Below are 20,909 nucleotides of genomic sequence, written 5' to 3'. Positions count from 1 at the left end.
TCTCATCTGGACTCTGAAGCTAGACACAGTTTAAAGAAGAAAAAGAAGAGGGTCTGGGCATGCACCACGCAGCCATCAGCCATGGCTACTGAGGGTGAAGCTGCTGAAAAGACCTAAGCAGAGTCAACAAAGGTAGTTCTTTCTACAGCATGATGGAGGTGGATGACTTCACAGCTTCCAGCAGCCTCGTCACCCACACTGCCCCACGGGTCATTTTTGCCATCAAGCTGGCTGAGGCTTAAGGGCCTCTCCTTGTGCCTCTTTATAGTCTTTTCATGGTTTCAGCCGGGGGCCAGTGATCTTCACTATTTTAAGGATGGGCTGCTTAGGGGGTGCCCATGGGGGAACGATCTTGCCATGCGTTCTCCAGCTCCCACGGGGGCTCCTCAGGTGCTTTTTACACACGACATACTCCAGAACATCCTTGGGCACATCTTCCTGTGACATACATCAACCAGCCAAACCAGTCATAGATGGCCAGAGTCTGCCAGGTGGGCATGTGTATGGTGACCTGGCCATACATGTTGCTCAGGTTCTTCAGACTTGAACAGTGAACCTGAAACACCTGGGGTGGCTGTAAAAGATTCCATGAAACTCCAGTGAATGGTCTTATACTTGAGGTCCCGGATCATGTCTGGAAAACAGTGTCCAGTTACCAAGATATGAAGCCGGTCATGATCTGAGTTGTTTAGACAAAGGTGAGCTTCGATGAAGATATCCTTAGCTTTTTCAGGGAGGTCCTTTGTTTTAAAATTAGAACCATATTCTTTTACCTTCTGGACTGACAATTGTGACACAACATTCTTCTTTATTCACTCCGTTCTCTGTCTCAGTCCTTCTTTTGAAAGAGATGACATGCGAGCATCGCCCTCAGGAGGAACACAGGCATCAAAGATAGCAGCTGCACAGGCCAGATGTGTGGGACGCTCCGAACGTTCTGGAAGAATGGCCAATCCTGCTTTCCAGGCATGTTCTATAAACTCCTTTTCTGTTTTGTATTTGGGCTCATAAGTAGAGAGTGTGAAACGTTCTTTAGTTCTTACTGGAGCTATAACTCTGGACTGAGTCACCAGGACTGGCTGCTGTGACCACCATCCCAAAGCCCTGGATAAGCAAGAAAGCCTCCAAGGCAGGGGGGCTGCCATCTAGTTCACCAAATGAGTCACTCTTGATGCTAATGGCAACCACGCTAGCTGGGGCCAGAAAAGAAAAATAAATGGTGGGTCTGAGAATCCACCATTTGTAAAACAAAAAAAAAGCAAAAAGCAGTGGGGGGCGGGGGGACTTCTGAATGGAACAATGTCATTAGTGACAATATCTACCCCTAAACTGCCATTTTCTCTTAATAGCACCTCTTTTCTGAAGACTTTTTACTGCATACCTTTTTATATATTTTTTAACCACGTGAATTTGTTAAATATTACAAATTAAATACATCTATTAAATTTTTTAAAAAGTATTCTTTTGAAATGTTTTGAGAACTATATTGCTAGACTATTACTTCTCATATTAACCCTACTTGCAGTCAATTTTTCCTTTACATTAATGAATGAGATGTGTAGAGATAATTAAATAATGTAATCTTTATAAAACATTCATTTTTTTTTGGAATTCAATGAGGCAATAACTCATATACCCACTAAAATATGCCCAGCCACACCAAGGAATACTTTTGACATAAACTTTGTCATTCTTAGGTCAGGATCTACAAGCATAAAATTGACCCCTGAGATAGATCCAACCAAAATCATTTTTAAAACAAACTGAAAAATCAAAACCTTAGTAGAAATTACACATCAACTTTGAATATTATATACATGCACATAAAGTAATATACTAACAAAATCAAAATATTTCATAATCTATACATGTCCCATACCTGGAGTATAACCCCACGGTTCATAGTATGATGGAAATACTCCAAGATGACAACCACGAACAAACTCTTCATAATCCATGGGTAATAAGGGGCTAGTGGAGGATAAAAACTCTGGGTGCAAAACCACCTAAAAAAAAAAAAAGAAATTCTAATTTAACAAGAGGAGAAAAAGAAAGTAAAGCAAAGAATCCCCTATAACTTAGTCATTTCAATGGAGTCCTTGTGTTCTAGATCCGGGGGGGGCGGGCGGGGGGGAGACAAGAAAAAAGAAAAAGAAAAAAGCCTGAGTGGTTTTATTCTCCTCTCTTCATTCTGTATAAGTAAACATATCTACTCTGCAGACTAAATTTTAGCTGAGGTCCCGAGGCTTAGATCGGAGGATCGGGAGTTAGCATGCCCATTTTTGCTCTCACACTAACCTACATCCTCCAACCTGGCCTTGATCAGCAATAAAGGTTTTATTTATTTGGTTCTCTCATTGCTGACCTCTGTCTTACTTATCAATTTGTTCCCAGCTCCAACAGGAAACAAGGGTACTATCTAATGGACCACTCTCACATGCCCCAAGCATGCGTTAGCCAGAAATGCAGCCAAGGGACAGGGAAGATATTCTAGGAATCTCACCTAGACTAGATCATAATGGAGGACCTCACCCAAGACACCATCCTCTCTCACCTAGAAGCAATCACCTCCTAACATATCTCCCTGCTTCTCTTCCACTAGAATCTTTACTCAACACAAACACTGGAATGATTCTTTAAAAAAGTCAGTCATTTTCCTGCCAAGCCATCCTTCAGTGGCTTCCCAAATCACTCAGAGTAAAAGCCAAAGCGTTTACCATGTCTGTAAGTGCTGGTGTGCTGGTACATGTTTTAACACTGAGAAATCAAAATATAAATATGTATTTATACATAAGTTTATTATAAATTTTAACGATATAAATGATGTACAATTTCCAAATTTAAACAAACATGCACACAAACACCTGCACACAGATGTTTATAACAACTGTACTCATAACTGCCAAGACCTGGAAGCAACTCAGATGCCCTTCATAGGTGCATGGATAAGTAAACTGTTGCATCCAGACAATGGACTGTTATTCAGTGCTAAAAAGAAATGAGACATCGAGCCATGTGAAGACATAGAGGAAACTTAAATGAGTATTACTAAGTGGAAGAAGCCAATCTGAGAAGGCTACATGATATATAATTCCAATAATAGGACATTCTGGAAAAGATAAAACTATGCAACCAGTAAAAAGATCATTGTTTCCTAGGGGTTGGGGCAGGGGGAGGGATGAATAGGCAGAGCACAGAAGACTTTTAGGGCAGCGTGTCATACTATGGTGATGAGTACAGGTCATTATATATTTGTCAAAACCCATAGAACGTTCAATTCCAAGAGTGGACCCTAATGTAAACTATGGATCTTGAGTGATAATGTGGCTTTACCCATTATAACAAACCTACCACTCTGGTGGGGGATGTTGATAGTGAGAAGGCTGTGCATGTGTGGAGTTGAGGGGTAAATGAAACCTCTGTACTTTCTGCTCGATTTTGCTGTGAACCTAAAACTGCTCTAAAAAAAAGTCTATCAAAGTCTCCTTATTGTGAATTCTCTATAGTCAATTAGTCCTCACAAAATGCTTTTTGGATTTTTGCCAAAATCTTGTATTCATAACCAATTCATGGTTTCAATCGATGACTGAGTGTAACCCTGACATAAATGTTGGTTTATTTCCTTTGTTACTGAGTGAAAGAAAGTAAAGTAACAGAGACATATGTCAGAACTTCACAGTTTCATCAGCGATGCTAGTGACTTCTTTGCGGAGTCAGATATTAGTTTTTGAACACTCACAATGTAATGGCTACCGTATACCTTAAAGTTTAACCTGTGTTATTAATATTTCTCCATCACTTTCTTAAGTCCTGAAATCAATACACAACATATCAAGCCATGATTTGTGGTGTTCGCCTATTTTCACTGTATAAATACTCCCACCATGGCCAATTTCAACCTACCAATTGATGTCACTGAACTCAGAGATGGGGAGAGAATTAGCACATCATCATAGAGCATTTGCACAATATCGATACAACAGACATAAGTGACCTCAAGAGCATAGATAATAGTAACAATAGTAAAGGATTTAGAATGTGATAAATTTTGAGCATTATTTTAAATATATATATAATTAATTTATTTTTAAGCATTTATAATTTAATTTTTTTTTTTGACTGGTAAGGGGATCGCAACCCTCGGCACACTGTGGTCAGCACCACACTCAGCCACTGAGCACACCGGCCATCCCTATATAGGATCCGAACCCGAGGCCTTGGTGCGACCAGTGCAGCACTCTCCCGAGTGAGCCACGGGGCCAGCCCTATAATTTAATTTTTAACAATTGCTATATTTAAAACTGGCTCACAAAATTTCTGAAAATTTAACAATTGGCTCTTGTGCACTGGTATGAGCCAGTTCTGGGACCACACTGCCTATGATGTTCTGTAAAGGCAGAGACATGGATATAATGGAAAAATTGTGAACATAATTAATAGCTATTTAATTTCTTGCCTGTGTGAATGAATTCTCCTGTTTTTTCTATTTCTTACAGTTCTCAGTGAATTATTATTAGGTTATTCTCTCAGTCTCCCCCATACCTAAGTAGTAATTTAAACAAAATCTGCTTATAAAGTACTGGGAGTCTCAAATTGACAGAAATGTTTCAAGTACAATATGAAGAGAATTAATATTTTTTCCAGAACCATTTGTGAGTTGCTTACCTGATGCCCTTTATCGCCAAGTACCTAACATGTATTTCCCAAAATCAAGAACATTCTCTTACATAACCACAATATAAACATAAAAATCAGGAAATTAACACTGATACATCACTATCACAGAATCCTTAAATCCCATTCAAGTTTCTCCAATGGTTCTGATAGTGTTCTTTAAACCAAAGGATTCAGTTCAGAAGTACATGCTGCATTTAGTTATCATATCTCTCCAGTCTCCTTCAATTGGGAACAATTGATGGGTTTTCATGACCTCAACATTTTTGAAGTCTGCATTTTGAAGTGACATATGTTCTTTAACTTGGGTTTGTCTTATGCTTCTTCATTATTAGATTCAGGTAATACATCTTTGGCAGATGGATCACAAAAGTGATGTTGTGTCCTCACTGTATTTTATCAGATGGTACAGGATTTATATTTTTTAATTACTGATGATGTTTACTTAGATCTCCTGATTAAGGCCGTGCCTTTTTGGCTTCTCCACTATAAAGTTACTCTTTTTTCCTTGTGTTATTAATAAGTATTGGGGGCAGTTATTTTGGAATTACATCAGTATCCCATTTCTAATTAAAGTTTTAATTAATAATTGTATTGGACTCACGGTTTCTTCTGCTGTTCAATGCATTCTAATTCATTAGTATCCCTGTTTAATTTGATATTCAAATTGTCTACGGTTTGGCCAGTAGGAGTCCCTGCAAGCTGGTTTCTGTATACACTTCTCGATTCCTTGAGCATTACTTTGATTTTTTTTTTTTTTTGTCTTTTTCGTGACCGGCACTCAGCCAGTGAGTGCACTGGCCATTCCCATATAGGATCCGAACCCGCAGCAGGAGCGTCGCTGCGCTCCCAGCGCCGCACTCTCCCGAGTGCGCCACGGGCTCGGCCCATTACTTTGATTTTTGACACAAGAAGAAGTTCCAGACTCAACTTGCAGTTTACCTGCCACAGGCCTAGAATCAGCCATTTCTCCAAGGGAGCCCTGGCTTCTTTAGTGAAGAATGGTGTTTAGAAACCAAGGCCTGGGTGCTAGGTGTGCTCATTGTTATTGGGCTCTTACTTCTCCCAGACCCTCTCAGTGGACAGAGACAAAGACACTCACCCACACACACAAGCACACTCACTCACGCACACACACTCACCTTTCCCTGGTATCCATCATCTTTAATTTATTACCTATTGGGTCAATTCCCTTCCACATAACTAATCTTCCTCACATGCGTGGATGGGCTACTCACTGCCTCTGGCTCTGACACCTTGCTCTGGGCTACTCTCCACTATGTGGACCTTCCTCACCCTGCTTGGGCTCCGATGCCTTTCTCTGGACTACCACAGCACCTTCCCCATTCTAGTGCAGACAACTGCCTTGTCTTGCCCCACCCCCTTTAAAACCAAATTGTTCTGGAAGGAAAGGAAAAGAGGAAGAGAAAAAAGAAGAGGACAAAGAAACTGTTTTTTAACAAGCACATTACACTTTGCATTTTTTACTCATGGACTAAGTATACACTCCTCCAAAGACATTACTTTGAAGAAAAACTCTAATTTGGATATGTTACAATGATCATAACAACATTTGCCTAACACTTTACGTATTATAAATAATTTTCACATATAATCTTGGCAACACTGTGTGATGGGTAGAAGAGACATTCTCAGAGGCTAATTTCAGAAATAAAGAAAATCAGACATAAAGAAGGCCATTCAATTATTAATTTTAAATTGATTTCGTCCTTTATAATTTCATCATATGCCAAGGATTGAAGTAAAAAATTGTCTGAAGTCTTCATTTTAATAGAGAATTTTAACCCATTGATCCACAAGGACATTACAGGCATTAGTTATAGCTCAGTAGATCTATAAATAGGAGATAAGATAAGCTAACCTTAAGAAGAAATAAAATAGCAAAATGTACAAAGCTAGTACCTAAAAATGATGGCTTATTCAATCACAAAATTGCAAAGTAAAAGTGGAAAAAATATTTTCCACTGCTAAAGATTATTTGAGTTCCTATTATATGCAAGGTACTGCACTAGGAAAAGAGACAAAAGACACAGATACAGTATCTGGGCAACCATCAAATTACCAACATGTTGTTCTCCGTTGGCAAAGAACAAGAAATAGGATTTGAAAAGCATTGTGCCTACTTTGGCATTTCCAAGCTTAGGAAAAGTTGCACTCTCCAAAGCCCATTTTGAAACATGAAAACACCATGGCTCATTCGTTTTGTTCCCAGCCAAACAGAATGACAGCACAACTAAAATAAGAAAACAGCTGCTCTGGGCCTTAAAACAGCCGATTGCAGAAGCCCAGAGCTGAGGAAGGGATATTAGAGGTCAGCCCAAGGTTATAGAGGGGATTAAATGAAATCCTGTATACAAAGGCCCCAGCAAAGCACCTGGCTCACGGCAGCCCCTAAAATAGTAGGAAAAACAAAACAAAACAAAACAAAACGAATACAAAAACTTGTCTCTTTATTCCAGAAGGTAAGATCCCAGGAAGTTAGTTTACTTTCAGAGCGTTAGCACAGGGTCGAGACCTGAAGTGTGCAGTCTTGGCTTTCCTTGGCATACTATACTGCCGAGGCAGAATACATCATAAATACATTCAAATTCAAGATAATCTGTAATGTTTGCTGAATCCAATGATGACATTCATATTAAAAACTTATCAATCCACTCTGAGAGTTAAGAACCTCTCTGTAGAATTCTATAAATACGCAAGCAATGAAATAGTTACTTACGTTAGCACAAGCCTAAGTTAGTTTCAGGTTTTTAAAGAATTCTGTTAATAAGTAAAAGACCTCATTCTGAATTGACAGAAGTCTCTCGCAGTGCTTTGAGTGTATATTAAATATCAGTAAGGTGCTGTACTTTTATTTCTTTTGTATGTGTGTTTGCCTTATGATAATAATAAATAAACACCTCAAAATATTCAAGAGTTTAACTGCATAAACATAATTTATGTGGATTTGTATGAGATAAATTTGTCTCCATTTCCCCTACATAAACCATGTGCTTTTATATTTCTGTGCCTTTTCGTCTACCTTTTCTCTGCCTGGGAGCCCTCTCTCCTATTATTTGCACGATAAACTCCTGTTCATCAGTCAAGATCTAGCTAACATGTTATCTCTTTTATAAAACATCTTATCAAATCCTGTAGGCAAAAATAAATCCATTTTCTTCTACTGTCATCAAACTCTGTTCACACCTCTCTTCTAAAAATTAAGTATCCATCATGTGCTAGAAACTGGGCTAAGAACTAATAAAAGCTAATGTTTTATCACGTATTTACTATGTGCCAGGTACTGTACTCAATGCAGCACCTATATATTTTTTTTGATCTTCACAACAGGGCTATTTTATCATCGTTTTACAGATGAGAAGACTGAGGTACAGGCAGATTAAGTAAACTTACAAATTGAATAAGTGGCAGGGATTTAAAGCCAGAGAGCATGATTACAGTCTATGAGGACTTAGACTACTGCCTTCTTTATGACTGAGGCAGCTCTAGAAATGAAACAGCTCAGATTTCCTTCAAGAGATCCTGGCCTCAGGGATCTTGACTGACAATCCTAAGTGCCTCCCCTCTTGACTGATTACAGCAGCTGTTCCTAGCCTATAGGACTGGCAAGATGAGTCCTAGTGCCCACCCATTTCTGCCCAATGGGTGATGCTTTTAATAAGCAACTTTTGCTTAGGGAATCCCTATCCCTAGTAATAGAAATCTCTATTAAAACTGTTGCATTCAATTGCTCATAGAAAAAGGTACCCCTCTGTCTAAGAACCTGAAACTGTTTTGAAGATAAAACAGAAAGGAAAGGTTGCAAAATACAAGAAAAGTTGCATGTAGCAATACTAATGTATTTAAAATAAGTTAACAGTAAATCATTTTATATACACACACACACAAAAGGGCATTTTTTGTATGAAGAAAAGAGGTATTATAAAATAATTCTGAATTTGTGGTAGCTGTGGATTGACTACACTATTGAAAACTATTTTTATTTTTGTGTGCACGTGTGAGTGTGAGTGTGTGTGTGTGTGTGTGTGTGTGTTCTCTTTCATCAACCAACAAACTGGGATGTCTGATTAGTTTGGTGGTTAGAACACAGCCTTGTAACACCAACGTCAAGGGTTTGGTTCCCTGTACTGGCCAGCCACCAAAAAAAAAAATATGTATATATATATAGATATAGATATAGCATTCACCAATAAACCAAGCTGAGTGGTTTTGGACCACTGCTTTTCCTCTTTGTAAGTCACTGCAAGTGCTGCTGTGTGTGCATATTTTTTGTATATTTGTTAATTTTTATTAATTGTAGTTTTTCATTAAATACATTTGACAAGAAAAGGAAGGAAGGAAGGAAGGAGAGAGAAAGAGAGAGAGAGAGACAGAGAGAGAGAAAGAAAGAAAGGAAGGAAGGAAGGAAGGAAGAAAGAAAGGAAGAGAGGCTGAGAGTTTTAGAACTGGGCTGTAGTCGGTGGCTCTTCCTAAGTCATATTTTTCCTGCTCTCTCCTCATGGGTGTCTTCCTCTCCCTGCCGACTCTCGCTTTCAACCCCTTTATCCTTCACAGGCATTTCTCCCAACACGTCTTTTACGTATCTAATCCTGCCATGGGTGCTGCTTCTCAGAGGACGCAAACTGAGACACTATGCATGAGACATGGTTGCTGCTTCAAAGAACTCACAGTCTACTAAGCAATTAGTTCTACCTTGACTCTGTCTGTGCGGCTGTTGAAAAGGCCGATCCGTCTGATGGTGCTGAGGATGGGATCGGTGGAGTCATCAATCATGTTGTGAGTGGTCACTGGAGGCAAGGACTGTCGCTGAAGTCATAGAGGGAAGAAAAGGTCAGTTGTGGAAAGAATCAGTCAGTGTGACTAATTTCAACAGCAGCTCATTGACATTTCATCCAGCCTTTACGCCCTCAGTCTTTTGAGACGACACTAATGATGATGACTAAGTTTTGTGTGTGTTTCAGGGAAGACAATAGATTGAAGAACTTCCTTGCATACTGTGAACACAGGAAACTCACTTTTCACCTGCAGCCACTATGCAAAAGGTCTAGACTTCTCGACTGCTGGTGAGACTTACTTGGAATATAATGGTGTCCTGAAACCTTGACTCAAGATAAACTTTACTGGTTTCTTCCAGCAGGGCTCTTCTTCAGTACCTCATACCTCATTGTTATCCTAAGAGTTTTTGTGCATGACTAACACATTTGTTTTACCTTTCTTTGCAATAATTTCACTTGACAGAGAAACATCCACATATTTCTACTGTGACTCAAATTTTGTGCTTTTGAAAAATTTAGGAGGTTTTTTTGTTGTTATTACAATATGCACAGTTTTTCAATTGGATATGTTGGCTCCAAAAAATTTTTATAAGTGGATAGAAAGACAAGTTTCACGAGATTTTCAAAAGGAGCCCTTAAAAATCACTCATGAAAGAGCATACCATTTGAGTGACTATGTCAGAATGTCTTTTCTAGCTCTTGGGTCTAACAGTGTCTCAAATTAGCACATCCTAATCAACTAAAGTATTGGTTTAGATTGATTTAATAGTTACAGAAAATGGTGGGCACTTTTTCTTATTACCTGAGTTGAAAAGATGGCTCTTTTCATAATCGTTAGATCATCTTTATCCAAAATATTGTTCATGTCAGGGATTTCTCCTCTGTGGGGAAAACAATGTTAATAATAAAAATAAAAACAGCTGGCACTAATTTGGTGCTTCCTAGTATCAGATATATCAATTTCATCTATTTCAGTAAATGATGTTTATTAAGTAAATATGTTATATCGATTTAATATATAAGGAAACAGATTTAATATATATTGAATCAATACATATTTTGACTTAAAATCTCATGAAATCTCCCTCAACTTCAGATTGACATATTATCCCGTAATGAGTTTGCTACTGAATTAGAATCTGCCTGCATATATAAATGTGTACTCATTCGTAGACACTTTTTACAAGTTCTCTCAAACAAACGCTAAAACACTGCTCACATGACGTAACATGTCTTCAAAGACTATTAATTCCTTTATATTTGGAACAAAATAAATAGATATAGTGTCTGAACTGGTAAGTTTGAATAGTGATCCCCTAAATGTCTGAACTATGAAGTATTCCAAGCATCTACCGTAATAATGCGTCATAGAGTTTCTTTCCAAACTTTTCCTTTACAGAATGTGCGATGTCCCTGTTTGAAATAGAAAGATTTATAGTTTAAACAGTATCATAATTTTTAATCTTCATCTGTCATAACAATGCTGTTGTTTTGTCAATGTTCTTTGGGTTTACATTCTTTAAAATTGCAGGTCTCTTTTGTATAGCCTCTTTTATTATTTTACTACTTTCCAATTCAGCTTGAGTTAAAACCTCCAGAGCCGAAGCAACAGAATACCCTGAACAGCCCAAAGAGCTTTAAATGTACTTGATTGATGATAACCAGGGGAGGTTAGAAAGCAGCAGGGTGGAGAGATGGAGTTACAGATGTAACAAGATGGGAATTAGGTGATAATTTTTGAGTCTGGGCTATGAGTACACAGGGGGTCATCATACTAACCTCTTTACTTTGGTGTATATTTTTAAATTTCCACCATAAAAACCTTTTTAAAAAAATTCAACTCATCTTTATAAATCTCTACAGAGTCTTGCTCCTTTCATGATGCTCATTCCAAAGTTTTTATAATAGCACCTATAGTGCTATAGGCATTATATAATTTAACATAGTAGCACAATGAGAAGAGAAGCAAGTAGCATTTTTGCTGTCATAATATTAAGGAACAAAGTTCATGAAGATATAATAGAGATCATCCACTTTTAAAAAAATCCCTTTACACACATTGCTTGAGAACATCCGCAAGACGTGAGATTACCATAGCTGTTTACGCACTGCCTGTCCTTTCAGGGTTTCCACGTTGAAATTATTTGTCTTTGCAGGCATGATGAAAAATACCACCACAGTGATGTCATTCTTATGCATCTGATGAGCAATGAGAAGACACAACAGAGTCAACTATCAAAGATTTTAAAAAATGACAGATGGAACTTAAACTTCGAAAAGTAGTGCTTTTAAATATCATCAGGCAAAAGGAATACTTATTTATGATTTACAGAAAAATTATATCCACCTTCCTGATACTTTTTCAGAGATTTTAATTTAAATCTGGCTTTCAATCAAGATTTGTCACTTAATAGTTTGAAAATTTGAACATCGAATATTTTCAGGACATTGATCATCTAAAACATATAACAATTGTTATTGATAGCATTGTGTTTTTCTGTGGTTAAGAAATAAGTTAAATGTTAATATTACAAGGCAAAAATTAGTTTTTTGAAATTTCAGATTGAAAATTTAATGAAGATTGAGTTTTGGTTTCTTCTTTTTAATTTCTTTTTAGCTTATTCCCATTGGTTTGCTCAAATAGATTATTTACATTTTTTCTGTTAAACGTCTTGATTCTCATGATGTTGCATTTTGGTTTTTAGCCCTAAAGTAAAGGAAAAAGCATGTGATCGGCATGTCTGGTGTTGCAGGCACGGTGCTGGGGTGCTTTAGATGTAGTACATAATTTAACTCAATCCTCATAATAATTGTGCACAACAGATTTCACTCTCCTCATTTTATTAATGTCAAAAGAAAGGCACAAAAGGGTAAATATTTCATTTGAACTCCTACACAGGTTAGTGGCAAATCTGGAACTTAAACTGGTGTTTCTTGACTCTACAATCTATGTTTTCTTTTCCTCTTTCCATAATACCATTGGCCTAGCATCTCTCAGAAGGAAATGACATAACAAGCAGCTGTGGGAATGAGGTATAAACTCACTTAAAACCATGAACATATGAATGTTCATGTATTCTGGAAATGGTCGACTATCCCCTGAGTGTGAAGCAATTTAAAATCTAATATGTGGCCTCTGCACTCCAGGGCCTGACATTCTATTAAGGAAATCTACAGATTCACAGAATAGGAAACTAATCCCAGGAGCAGCCAAATGTGCTACCAAAGAACAAATGTACTACATGAAAGGAGAATGCCTTCTTTTTACTTCTCCAAGTACAGTAACTATTTTTGATATATGGAATAAAAGCAATAGCTTTTTTTCTTCACATCTAAAAATTAAGTGAATATTTCATAATTGTAGGAATAAATTTATCAATAATGTCCTTAAACGTGATATATGTTTGATATAGTTGTGAGTCCATTCTTAAAACTTGTTGAATGGATACATACTAGGAAATATAAAATAATATTATTCAGAATAATATTTTTGGCCTTCAGTTCTATTATTCAGACTTGGGTTTTTGTTAATGTATCGCTTCCCTATTAATGTGGTTTTAGTAAATTTTTTAGCATACTTGGTACAATGTTTTCTCTGAGACAAAGATAAGTCTATGGCCAAGAAATAAAAAACTTAACCGGAGAGTAGTGCAGAGTTCAGGAAAGTTTAGTTGTCTTAGTATCTCAATAAGATTGAAATTCTACACTGGTCTCCTGTGAGTCTTTTCCTGTTATTTATTCTATATTTTACGTGATAGGACTAGAATATGAGCCAATCATCTTGATCAATACCTGTGATATGGTACCATTTTCTGTAGTTGCTACTATTGCTACACTTTTTATTGCTGAATTAGTTGGGAACATGTTTTACAAACCACCTTCCTGAGCAAAAAACAATCCACATTATCAGGAGTAAGAACCCCCTTTTCCCTCCTCTGTGTTTCCATTTTGTGGGGCATGTCCTAGTTTAACAGTTTGAGACTCTCAATCTTGAGGAGGAGGTATGGCTGGTGAGCTGGGGAGGGACCGAGTTTCAGTGTGTCTGCCCTGTTCTCCAGAGACTGGTGCTGTACCGCCTGGCTGTCAGCACGTGACACATGTTACTCTGAAGGCCTGCTTGGCCAGGGGAGGATGATGATGGCTGGGGATTTCTGTGACAGGAGGCTAGGCCTGCTGTCATATATGCAAGCTAGTCTTCATTGGTTTTAAAAAAAGTGATATTTTGCTTTCCATGTGCTTAATTTCTCTATATTTATCTTTCAGTTGGTTACAAACTCATATGGGGAAAAGGGATGTGATAATGACTTCTTAAAATATAGCACATAAAATGTGATAAACATGAAGTTCTCTTAAGAAAAATATACTTGACAACATCGACAAAAACACAAATGAGCAATGTGGCGACTCCAATATATAAATTGAAAGGCCAAAGCCATTTTTTGAATAAGGTTATCATTTTAAGCCTTCAAATTCAAGTATTTTCTTGAAAACTAATTAAGTAGCCAGAAAGTTCTTCACTTCCCACAGAGTAAAGTTCTCTCTATATGGACATTACATTATGTCCTAGAGCTTTCTTACCCTCAGCAGGAAATTTAACCTGGATAAGGATTCTAGGAAGATGTCAGCTCCTTTGTTTGAAAACTCATACCTCCCAGCAATGAAAAGGAACAAAGTCTTTTCAAGATCAAAGTCGAGATGACTAAAACAAAACAAAACAGTTTCAAATGAAATAAAGCAACAGCAAGAAAATGTATACATGAATTCTGTTAGAGTACAAAGGGGGCTGGGAAAGATGAACACTTACTATAACAATCCTGTTGTCCCTCTACCAAAGATCCCTAAAATCACATGCTAATTGTTTAAAAAATAGAGAAAAGCATACCCATAGAAATGGCCTCGAACAAAATCTTGGATCCTGGCTTTGTACATGGCATGTAGATTTTGAAACTCATGCACTGCTGAAAATTTCTTAACATTCAAGCCATTTGGAGTAACTACATCTGAGAAAGCAAAACGAAATTATTATGAAAATTATCTTTTGAGAGAGGGTCCAATTACAGAAAAAAAAAAGTTTTTAAATCTACAAAGTCAGATGTCTATTATTTCTAGTTTCTGAATATCACAGAATTCAAAATTCACAAAATTCCAGAATTTAGTCTTTTGTTTTAAATAGGAAATCAGGACTACCTGGCCAAAATGACAATAAGTGATTCATACAACGGAGCAGTCTAATCAACAGCAGTAATAATGAGTGTTATAGTTTTCATTTATTGATTGCTTGCTGTGCACTAGGTGCTTGCTCAAAAGGCTTTACAACATAACTCATTTAATTCTCGCGACAACCAATGGGGTGGGTGCTCTCATCTACATTTTCAGAGGTGGAAACTGAGGCACAGAGTTGTTAAGAAACTTGCCCAAGAACACACGACTGGTAAGTGGAAGCAGAATCCATGCAGTCTGTCCTCAACCACTGTACAAACAACTTCTTGCCATTTTTTCTTTTTTAGCCAAGTGTGTGGGAAATCTGTGCATTTAGAATACCGGAAAGGTAGCCACTTATTTCTAATTTCTATTTCTCATTTCTAATTCTTAATTCTAATTTCTTGTTTATAAAACAACTAATTCATTCTGCTTCAATTTTGTTGCTCAGGCATTCTGGGTTTTCCAGAATATTGGCCTATGACAAGAAAGAGAGAGACTACTCAGCTCATGATGTTTCCATGTTACCTACTGAGTTGAGTACATGGGCTGTCACATTTGGTAGCAGTAAAGACAAAAGCAAGAAAAAAAAAGAAGCTATGTCAAACAATTTCGCACATGGCGATGGAGATTTTTGCAATGAAGATTTGAGCTAGAATTATATAAGCATGTCACGTCATTTTGAAGAATCTTTTACAGTTAATAAGCTATTCTATTAAAATCATTTCACAAAATCAATCCAGGCTTCTTGGTTATTTCCTATAACAAACAAATGAACAAACAAACAAAAAACCCTGAGATTTTAAAAAATGTTTACTAAGTAACTGGGCATTTGCTATATATATATATACTCCTTTATACATCTTGCCACTGTAGACTCAATCTTATGTCACCAAGGTTTTCAGTGAAAGCTTTTATGTGAAAAGTTTCTAAGTGAACTGTATAGCATCATTAGGATAGTATGACAATTACCTCTTTAAATGTTTATATAGCATTTTATAGGGCTTACTTTGTGCCAGTATCTATTGTATTTGACAAATATTAATTTTTGTAAAACTCTACGAGGTAAGTTCCTTTTTTTGTCCCCATTTTACAGATAAAGAAATTGGCTTGCACAGAGTTATTTGCCCAAGGTCAAGTAACTACCAAGTAACAGAGGTAGGATTTAGAATCAAGGCAGCCTGGCTCTGGAGTCTCCACCCTTAGCCACTGTGTCATACAGCTGTGTCATCCAAAAAGACATAAAGGGCAAGGATGGATGTGGACACCAGTTTATTATGACTCATAATCCACTGGAATTCTCTGAATTGTTTCACAAACAATTAAAAATAAAAGATATATGTTATGAAATTAATTGTCTAAGTTTGTTAGCCTCAAGACTTAGGCCAATGAGATCTTTTAATATCTGTATTTATACTGCAGAATAATCTCATACATACAGGCCTACAGGCAGTGATATGCTGGTAGAGTTTAACAAACAGCACTTCAGGAAAGAGAGAGAAAGAGACAGACTTTATTTATAGCATTTGCCTATATCTGTGGTGTAAATACTCTCATCATGACTGATTTCAAGCTACCAACAGGAATGCAGAGATGGGAAGAGACGCACAGTGACACCATTATAGTATTTTCAGCATACAAATCATATATATACACACATATATGTATGTAGAACTTAGGAGCATAGATCACAGTAAAATGTAGTAAAATAGGAAGTAATGTCTTTTGAGTACTTATATTGTCGTTTAATTATGTTTATATAATTTTTAATATTGGCCATGATTAGCAACCAGCTCACAAATTTCCTGAAGTTTACCAGCTGGTTTTTATGAGCCAGTATGAGCTGGTTCTAGCACACCACTGCCTACATAACTTAAAAGTTTAAAACATGTTTTTATGCTTCATTGATATATATGGAATTATATGGGCACCTTACATAATGGCATAACTAAAATTGTAGCTTCGTCTCTAAAGTAAAAATACTTATATAAAATTTAATCATTACAAATTCTGTTTAAAGGGATCCTCTCAATGTTTACTAGACTAGTAAGATTATCTTCAATTTGTGAGCAGTTCCACTCTATATTTGGTATTGCTGTAAACTTTATTTTATTAGCTAAATTAATTAATGAGTTTATATAAGTTTAACTCATGAGTTTATATAATTATTTAATGTAAATAAGTCATATACTCATATTTAAATACCAAAAATTCAAAATATATATCTTGAAAAGTCTCCTTTCCACTTCTGCCCCCCGATTTTTTCTTCTCCCTGGGAGCAATATTGATTACTAATTCTTTGCTATTGTTCCCAAGTAGAAGACACATCAATGTTGTCTTCCCACTTTCTTCCCACAGTCCCACTTTCTGAAGGTAGGTGTGCCAACACAGAAGAAAAACATTGACTTAAAAAAAAAATGGTAGCTAAAGTTCATATTAAGGTGGCTCAAAAATCAGTAATTACAAAAAAAGCAACAGATGAGATTTAAAGCATATGGTGTATTCAACTGTATACCTGTGATTAGTAAATTTATAATTCATATTCCTTTTTCTCCAACGTTTTAAACAAAATATCGTCTTTTCAACATCGAAATTATTTTGAGTCAAGCTCATGGCAAAAGCATAATAATACAGCAATAAATAGGCCATGGCCAATTAGCATATCATGACATTTTAAGAAATATCTGGTCCCATGCAAGCTTTTGACCCAGCCAACCTCCGCCTCTTGCTCTGGAGCTGTGCCCCAAGCATTGTAATTGTGGTTATACTTTTAATTGGGGAGGACTTCAAAAAAAAAAACAAACAAAAAAAACAAGAGTATAGCCATAGCTACACTACATGATGCTTTTTTTTTTCTTAGAATGCTCTTGGGGAAGTTTACGTGTTTGATGACCTACTAAAAGTCCATTGACCTTCTTGAACCTCCAGTGTTCAGAGATTTCACAATTTCAATCCACCGCATGATTCTTCCACTAGTCTGAAGTGGAGTAGATTACAGTGTTTATAGTCCTGGTAGAACTTCCAGGTGAAGCTAGCACGTGCACAGCCAGTAATACGGATGAGAACTTAGGAAAATCTGGACAGTGATCCATACCAAATAATCATTTTGTATTATTTTTTATTTTCTGAACCTTTACCATGAACCACTGAGCTGAGTTCTTTCCATGTATTAATTCTTGAAATCACTGCAATAACTTTGGATAAGATGGGATTATCATCTACATCAGGCACAGAGAGCTTATATAACATTCACAGTGTCACACAGCTAGTAATATGTATTCAACACAAAATCATTTTTGATACTGAATTCAGGCAGTTTGGTACAAAGTGCATGCTTTTCACTTCTACTCTGCAGCTGTATCCCTGAGAAAACAAACATTTAAGAAGTGTATGAAGAAAGCAGGATGAGAATACAATCTTGAAAAAAACCTACTTTTAAAAGATAGAAGAAAGTAGAAAAACTATTAGGGGCACCAGAAAAGAATCATATCGGAGAGAACTTAGAACGTACCATGTCACAAAAAGGGAAAGATACAGGTGTTCACCACCTTTAAATGATGGGGAACGCCAAAGAACATAAAAAAAAATTAGGGAACCCTGAATTTGGTGACCTTGGGAAAAGCAATTTTAGGCCAGTGTTGAAGGGCAGAGGCCAGAGTCCAAGGGGCACATGAATAAGTGGAAGTAGCAACTGTGGTTTACTCTTGCAAGACATTTGGCAGCAGAGGGAGCAAGGAGATTGTACGGTCGTTTGACAGGGTAGCAGCTTCCAGAGAAATTTTCATTTTAGAATAGGAAAAACAAAAGCATTTTTGTCAGCTCAGAAAGGGTACTATAGACAGAAAAAAAGAAAGACCCAAGACAGAAATGAACATACGGATGGAGTAAACTCTTGTAAGAGGTATGAGAATGAGAATTCAAGAGAACCCCTGGAAAAAAAAATACCATAGGATCTTTATGCCGCCACTATTCCAACTACTTGGATTCTTGTTCTGTTCTGTTTTGTGTTTTAAATCTAGCTTGAAATACCTCCTCTATACATTCAGCTGGTATCTGAAAGAAACACAAGAGATAATACCACAGGAATTAAGCAAGGAGGATGTATCAATTAGAACTGTTGGGTTGCAAGTAATAGAAACTTACTAACACTGGCTTAAGTATAATGATGAAAAATTTATTAATAGGATGCAGGAGTTTAGCTGGGCCTCAGGAATGACTTTAATCCATGGTCTAAATTACTGTGTAGAACCTAAAGAGTTCTCTCTCTCAGTCTGTTATTGCTTCTTAAAGCACTTCGCTGTAGTTTAGCCTTCTTTGCATCTAGTGCAACACACAGAAAAATAGACACTGACAACAGCTTCAAAGCTGACGTTTCCATTACGCAAGAGTGCATTCAAACACAGATTCTTTCCTATGGGAGCATTTGCATGGCCTGGCTTATGTCAGGTGTCTACCTTTGGACCAATCAACTGTGGCCAGGTGATAGGGTCGTGTTTTATGAATATGCTTTTGCTCGTTGCGAACTCTGGTTGGGTCTGGGGATGTTTCCCAGAAAAACTTGCAGGGAGGTCTGGGAAGAGATGAAAACAACAGGTTTCCACCAAACAGCACCAATAAGACCATGTTACAAGATGGAGGACTGGGATAGTCTCACATGAATTTCTGATATTTTCTTGGCTTTCCTTTCTTAAAAGAGAAGAAAAGTCAACTCAGTGTGTTCACACGTACCGAATCATTCTGACAATCCAGTTCACACCTAGGGCATTTCAACCAGAGCTCATTTATTCAGCAAGCACTGGAACTATCTTCCAGATACAGCTTAGTGTTGGTTTCATTGCAAACCTACTGAAATCGAGAATTTAAAAGGGTGAAGGTGTGAGTGGTAATAGTGAATGCAATTTTTCCTCTAACGACTGCTTTATGCTGGAAAAACAAAGTCCTCATACTCTGAGATTATTTGGAGCTGAACGACAGGTAAACTCGGGGATCGTGATTACCAGGCTTCCTCTTCAGCATATGTTCTGCTTCCATGGCTGTTATTTCAGAAACGGTGGTGAACACGTGAGCGCAATGAACAGACGCTCGCTCCATGCAATACCGGTGGTAAATCTGCCTTTCCCCAGCCTCTTTGTCTATGTCAAACTGTTAAAAACAAACAAACAGACAGACATTTTCTTTCTTTTTTTTTTTTTTTTTGTCTTTTTCGTGACCGGTACTCAGCCAGTGAGCGCACCGGCCATTCCTATATAGGATCCGAACCCGCGGCAGGAGCGTCGCCGCGCTCCCAGCGCCGCACTCTCCCCAGTGCGCCACGGGCTCGGCCCCAGACAGACATTTTCTTATACTGATCCTTTCACCTGAGTGAAACAAAATCACGTATGGTGCAAGTTTTTCCTTGAAGCTGTGTCAAATTTTATGACCACAAAAAGTTAATAATTTTTTTTATTAAACCTATTACTGAAATACACAACTACTTATGATTTAAAAAGCATTGTTTACTTCATTTCTCCTTCTAGACTGCTAGCTAACCCCCTAAGTAAAGATGTTTCCCCTTTGCTGTAAGCACATAGAATTCTTGAATTTGGGGCATTTTAAATATAGTTTTACTTATCCCACATTTTAGAAATATTGAGCTAATTCCTTTTTCCCAAAGTCCTTATCATAGTTTCCCATAAACAATAAAACAAAGCTAACATTAAACTTGGCTCTCAAAATAAGAATAATTAATATTACCCTTTACTGAATGAAAAAGAACCTGAAAGAAGGAAAAGACAAATGCTTTCCCACGGTTATATAACTCCTTCCAGTTTATAATTTCGGAGTGTACAGTTATTTTAACTAGATAGTGTGTTAGTTGTGCAATCTTCTGGCATTCTGGGTATCTTAACATAAAAAAAAAAAAGCCAAATCCACAACAATTACTTAAATCATTAGCAACAGCGTGGGCTTTTGCCGTTTTTCTTAGTTACTGAATATTACATTTCATAAAGCGGCAGAAGAAACAAGCAGTGTCTAAGAGAAAAGAGAGTATAAAATTTCTGGCATTATATCAGCAGGGTGCTTTTCATAATAAAGATGATTAGTAGCTCCTTAACACTATGTATCAGGCACTTTTCTAAGCACAATATCATATCTAATCCTCATCAACCACTGAGACATGTATTTTGTCTTCATTTTATAGAGGTGGAAATTGAATCTTTTCGAGGTCAAGAAACTGGTCTAAGGTCATGTTCCTATTAA

At 37.1% G+C, this 20,909-nt stretch overlaps 1 protein-coding gene and 1 pseudogene across 2 annotated transcripts in view; both read right to left on the bottom strand.

The window, feature by feature from the left end:
* GYS2 (glycogen synthase 2) overlaps nucleotides 1-20,909 on the bottom strand; it is a 45,697-nt gene that overhangs the window by 6,968 nt on the left and 17,820 nt on the right. For both annotated transcript variants that reach the window (XM_063075499.1, XM_063075498.1), the window contains 8 exons: nucleotides 19,667-19,811; nucleotides 14,353-14,470; nucleotides 14,049-14,169; nucleotides 11,563-11,669; nucleotides 10,824-10,883; nucleotides 10,273-10,351; nucleotides 9,388-9,501; nucleotides 1,880-2,006 (listed from right to left, as the gene is read on the bottom strand). In XM_063075499.1, coding sequence (XP_062931569.1) covers nucleotides 1,880-2,006; nucleotides 9,388-9,501; nucleotides 10,273-10,351; nucleotides 10,824-10,883; nucleotides 11,563-11,669; nucleotides 14,049-14,169; nucleotides 14,353-14,470; nucleotides 19,667-19,811 — 871 coding nt within the window. The remainder of the gene's footprint in view (nucleotides 1-1,879; nucleotides 2,007-9,387; nucleotides 9,502-10,272; nucleotides 10,352-10,823; nucleotides 10,884-11,562; nucleotides 11,670-14,048; nucleotides 14,170-14,352; nucleotides 14,471-19,666; nucleotides 19,812-20,909) is intronic.
* Nucleotides 223-1,145, bottom strand: LOC134391592 (large ribosomal subunit protein mL45-like; annotated as a pseudogene).

The sequence above is a fragment of the Cynocephalus volans genome, chromosome 12 (assembly GCF_027409185.1).
Source record: "Cynocephalus volans isolate mCynVol1 chromosome 12, mCynVol1.pri, whole genome shotgun sequence".
Lineage (NCBI taxonomy): Eukaryota > Metazoa > Chordata > Mammalia > Dermoptera > Cynocephalidae > Cynocephalus > Cynocephalus volans.
This window is presented reverse-complemented; position numbering and strand designations above follow the sequence as displayed.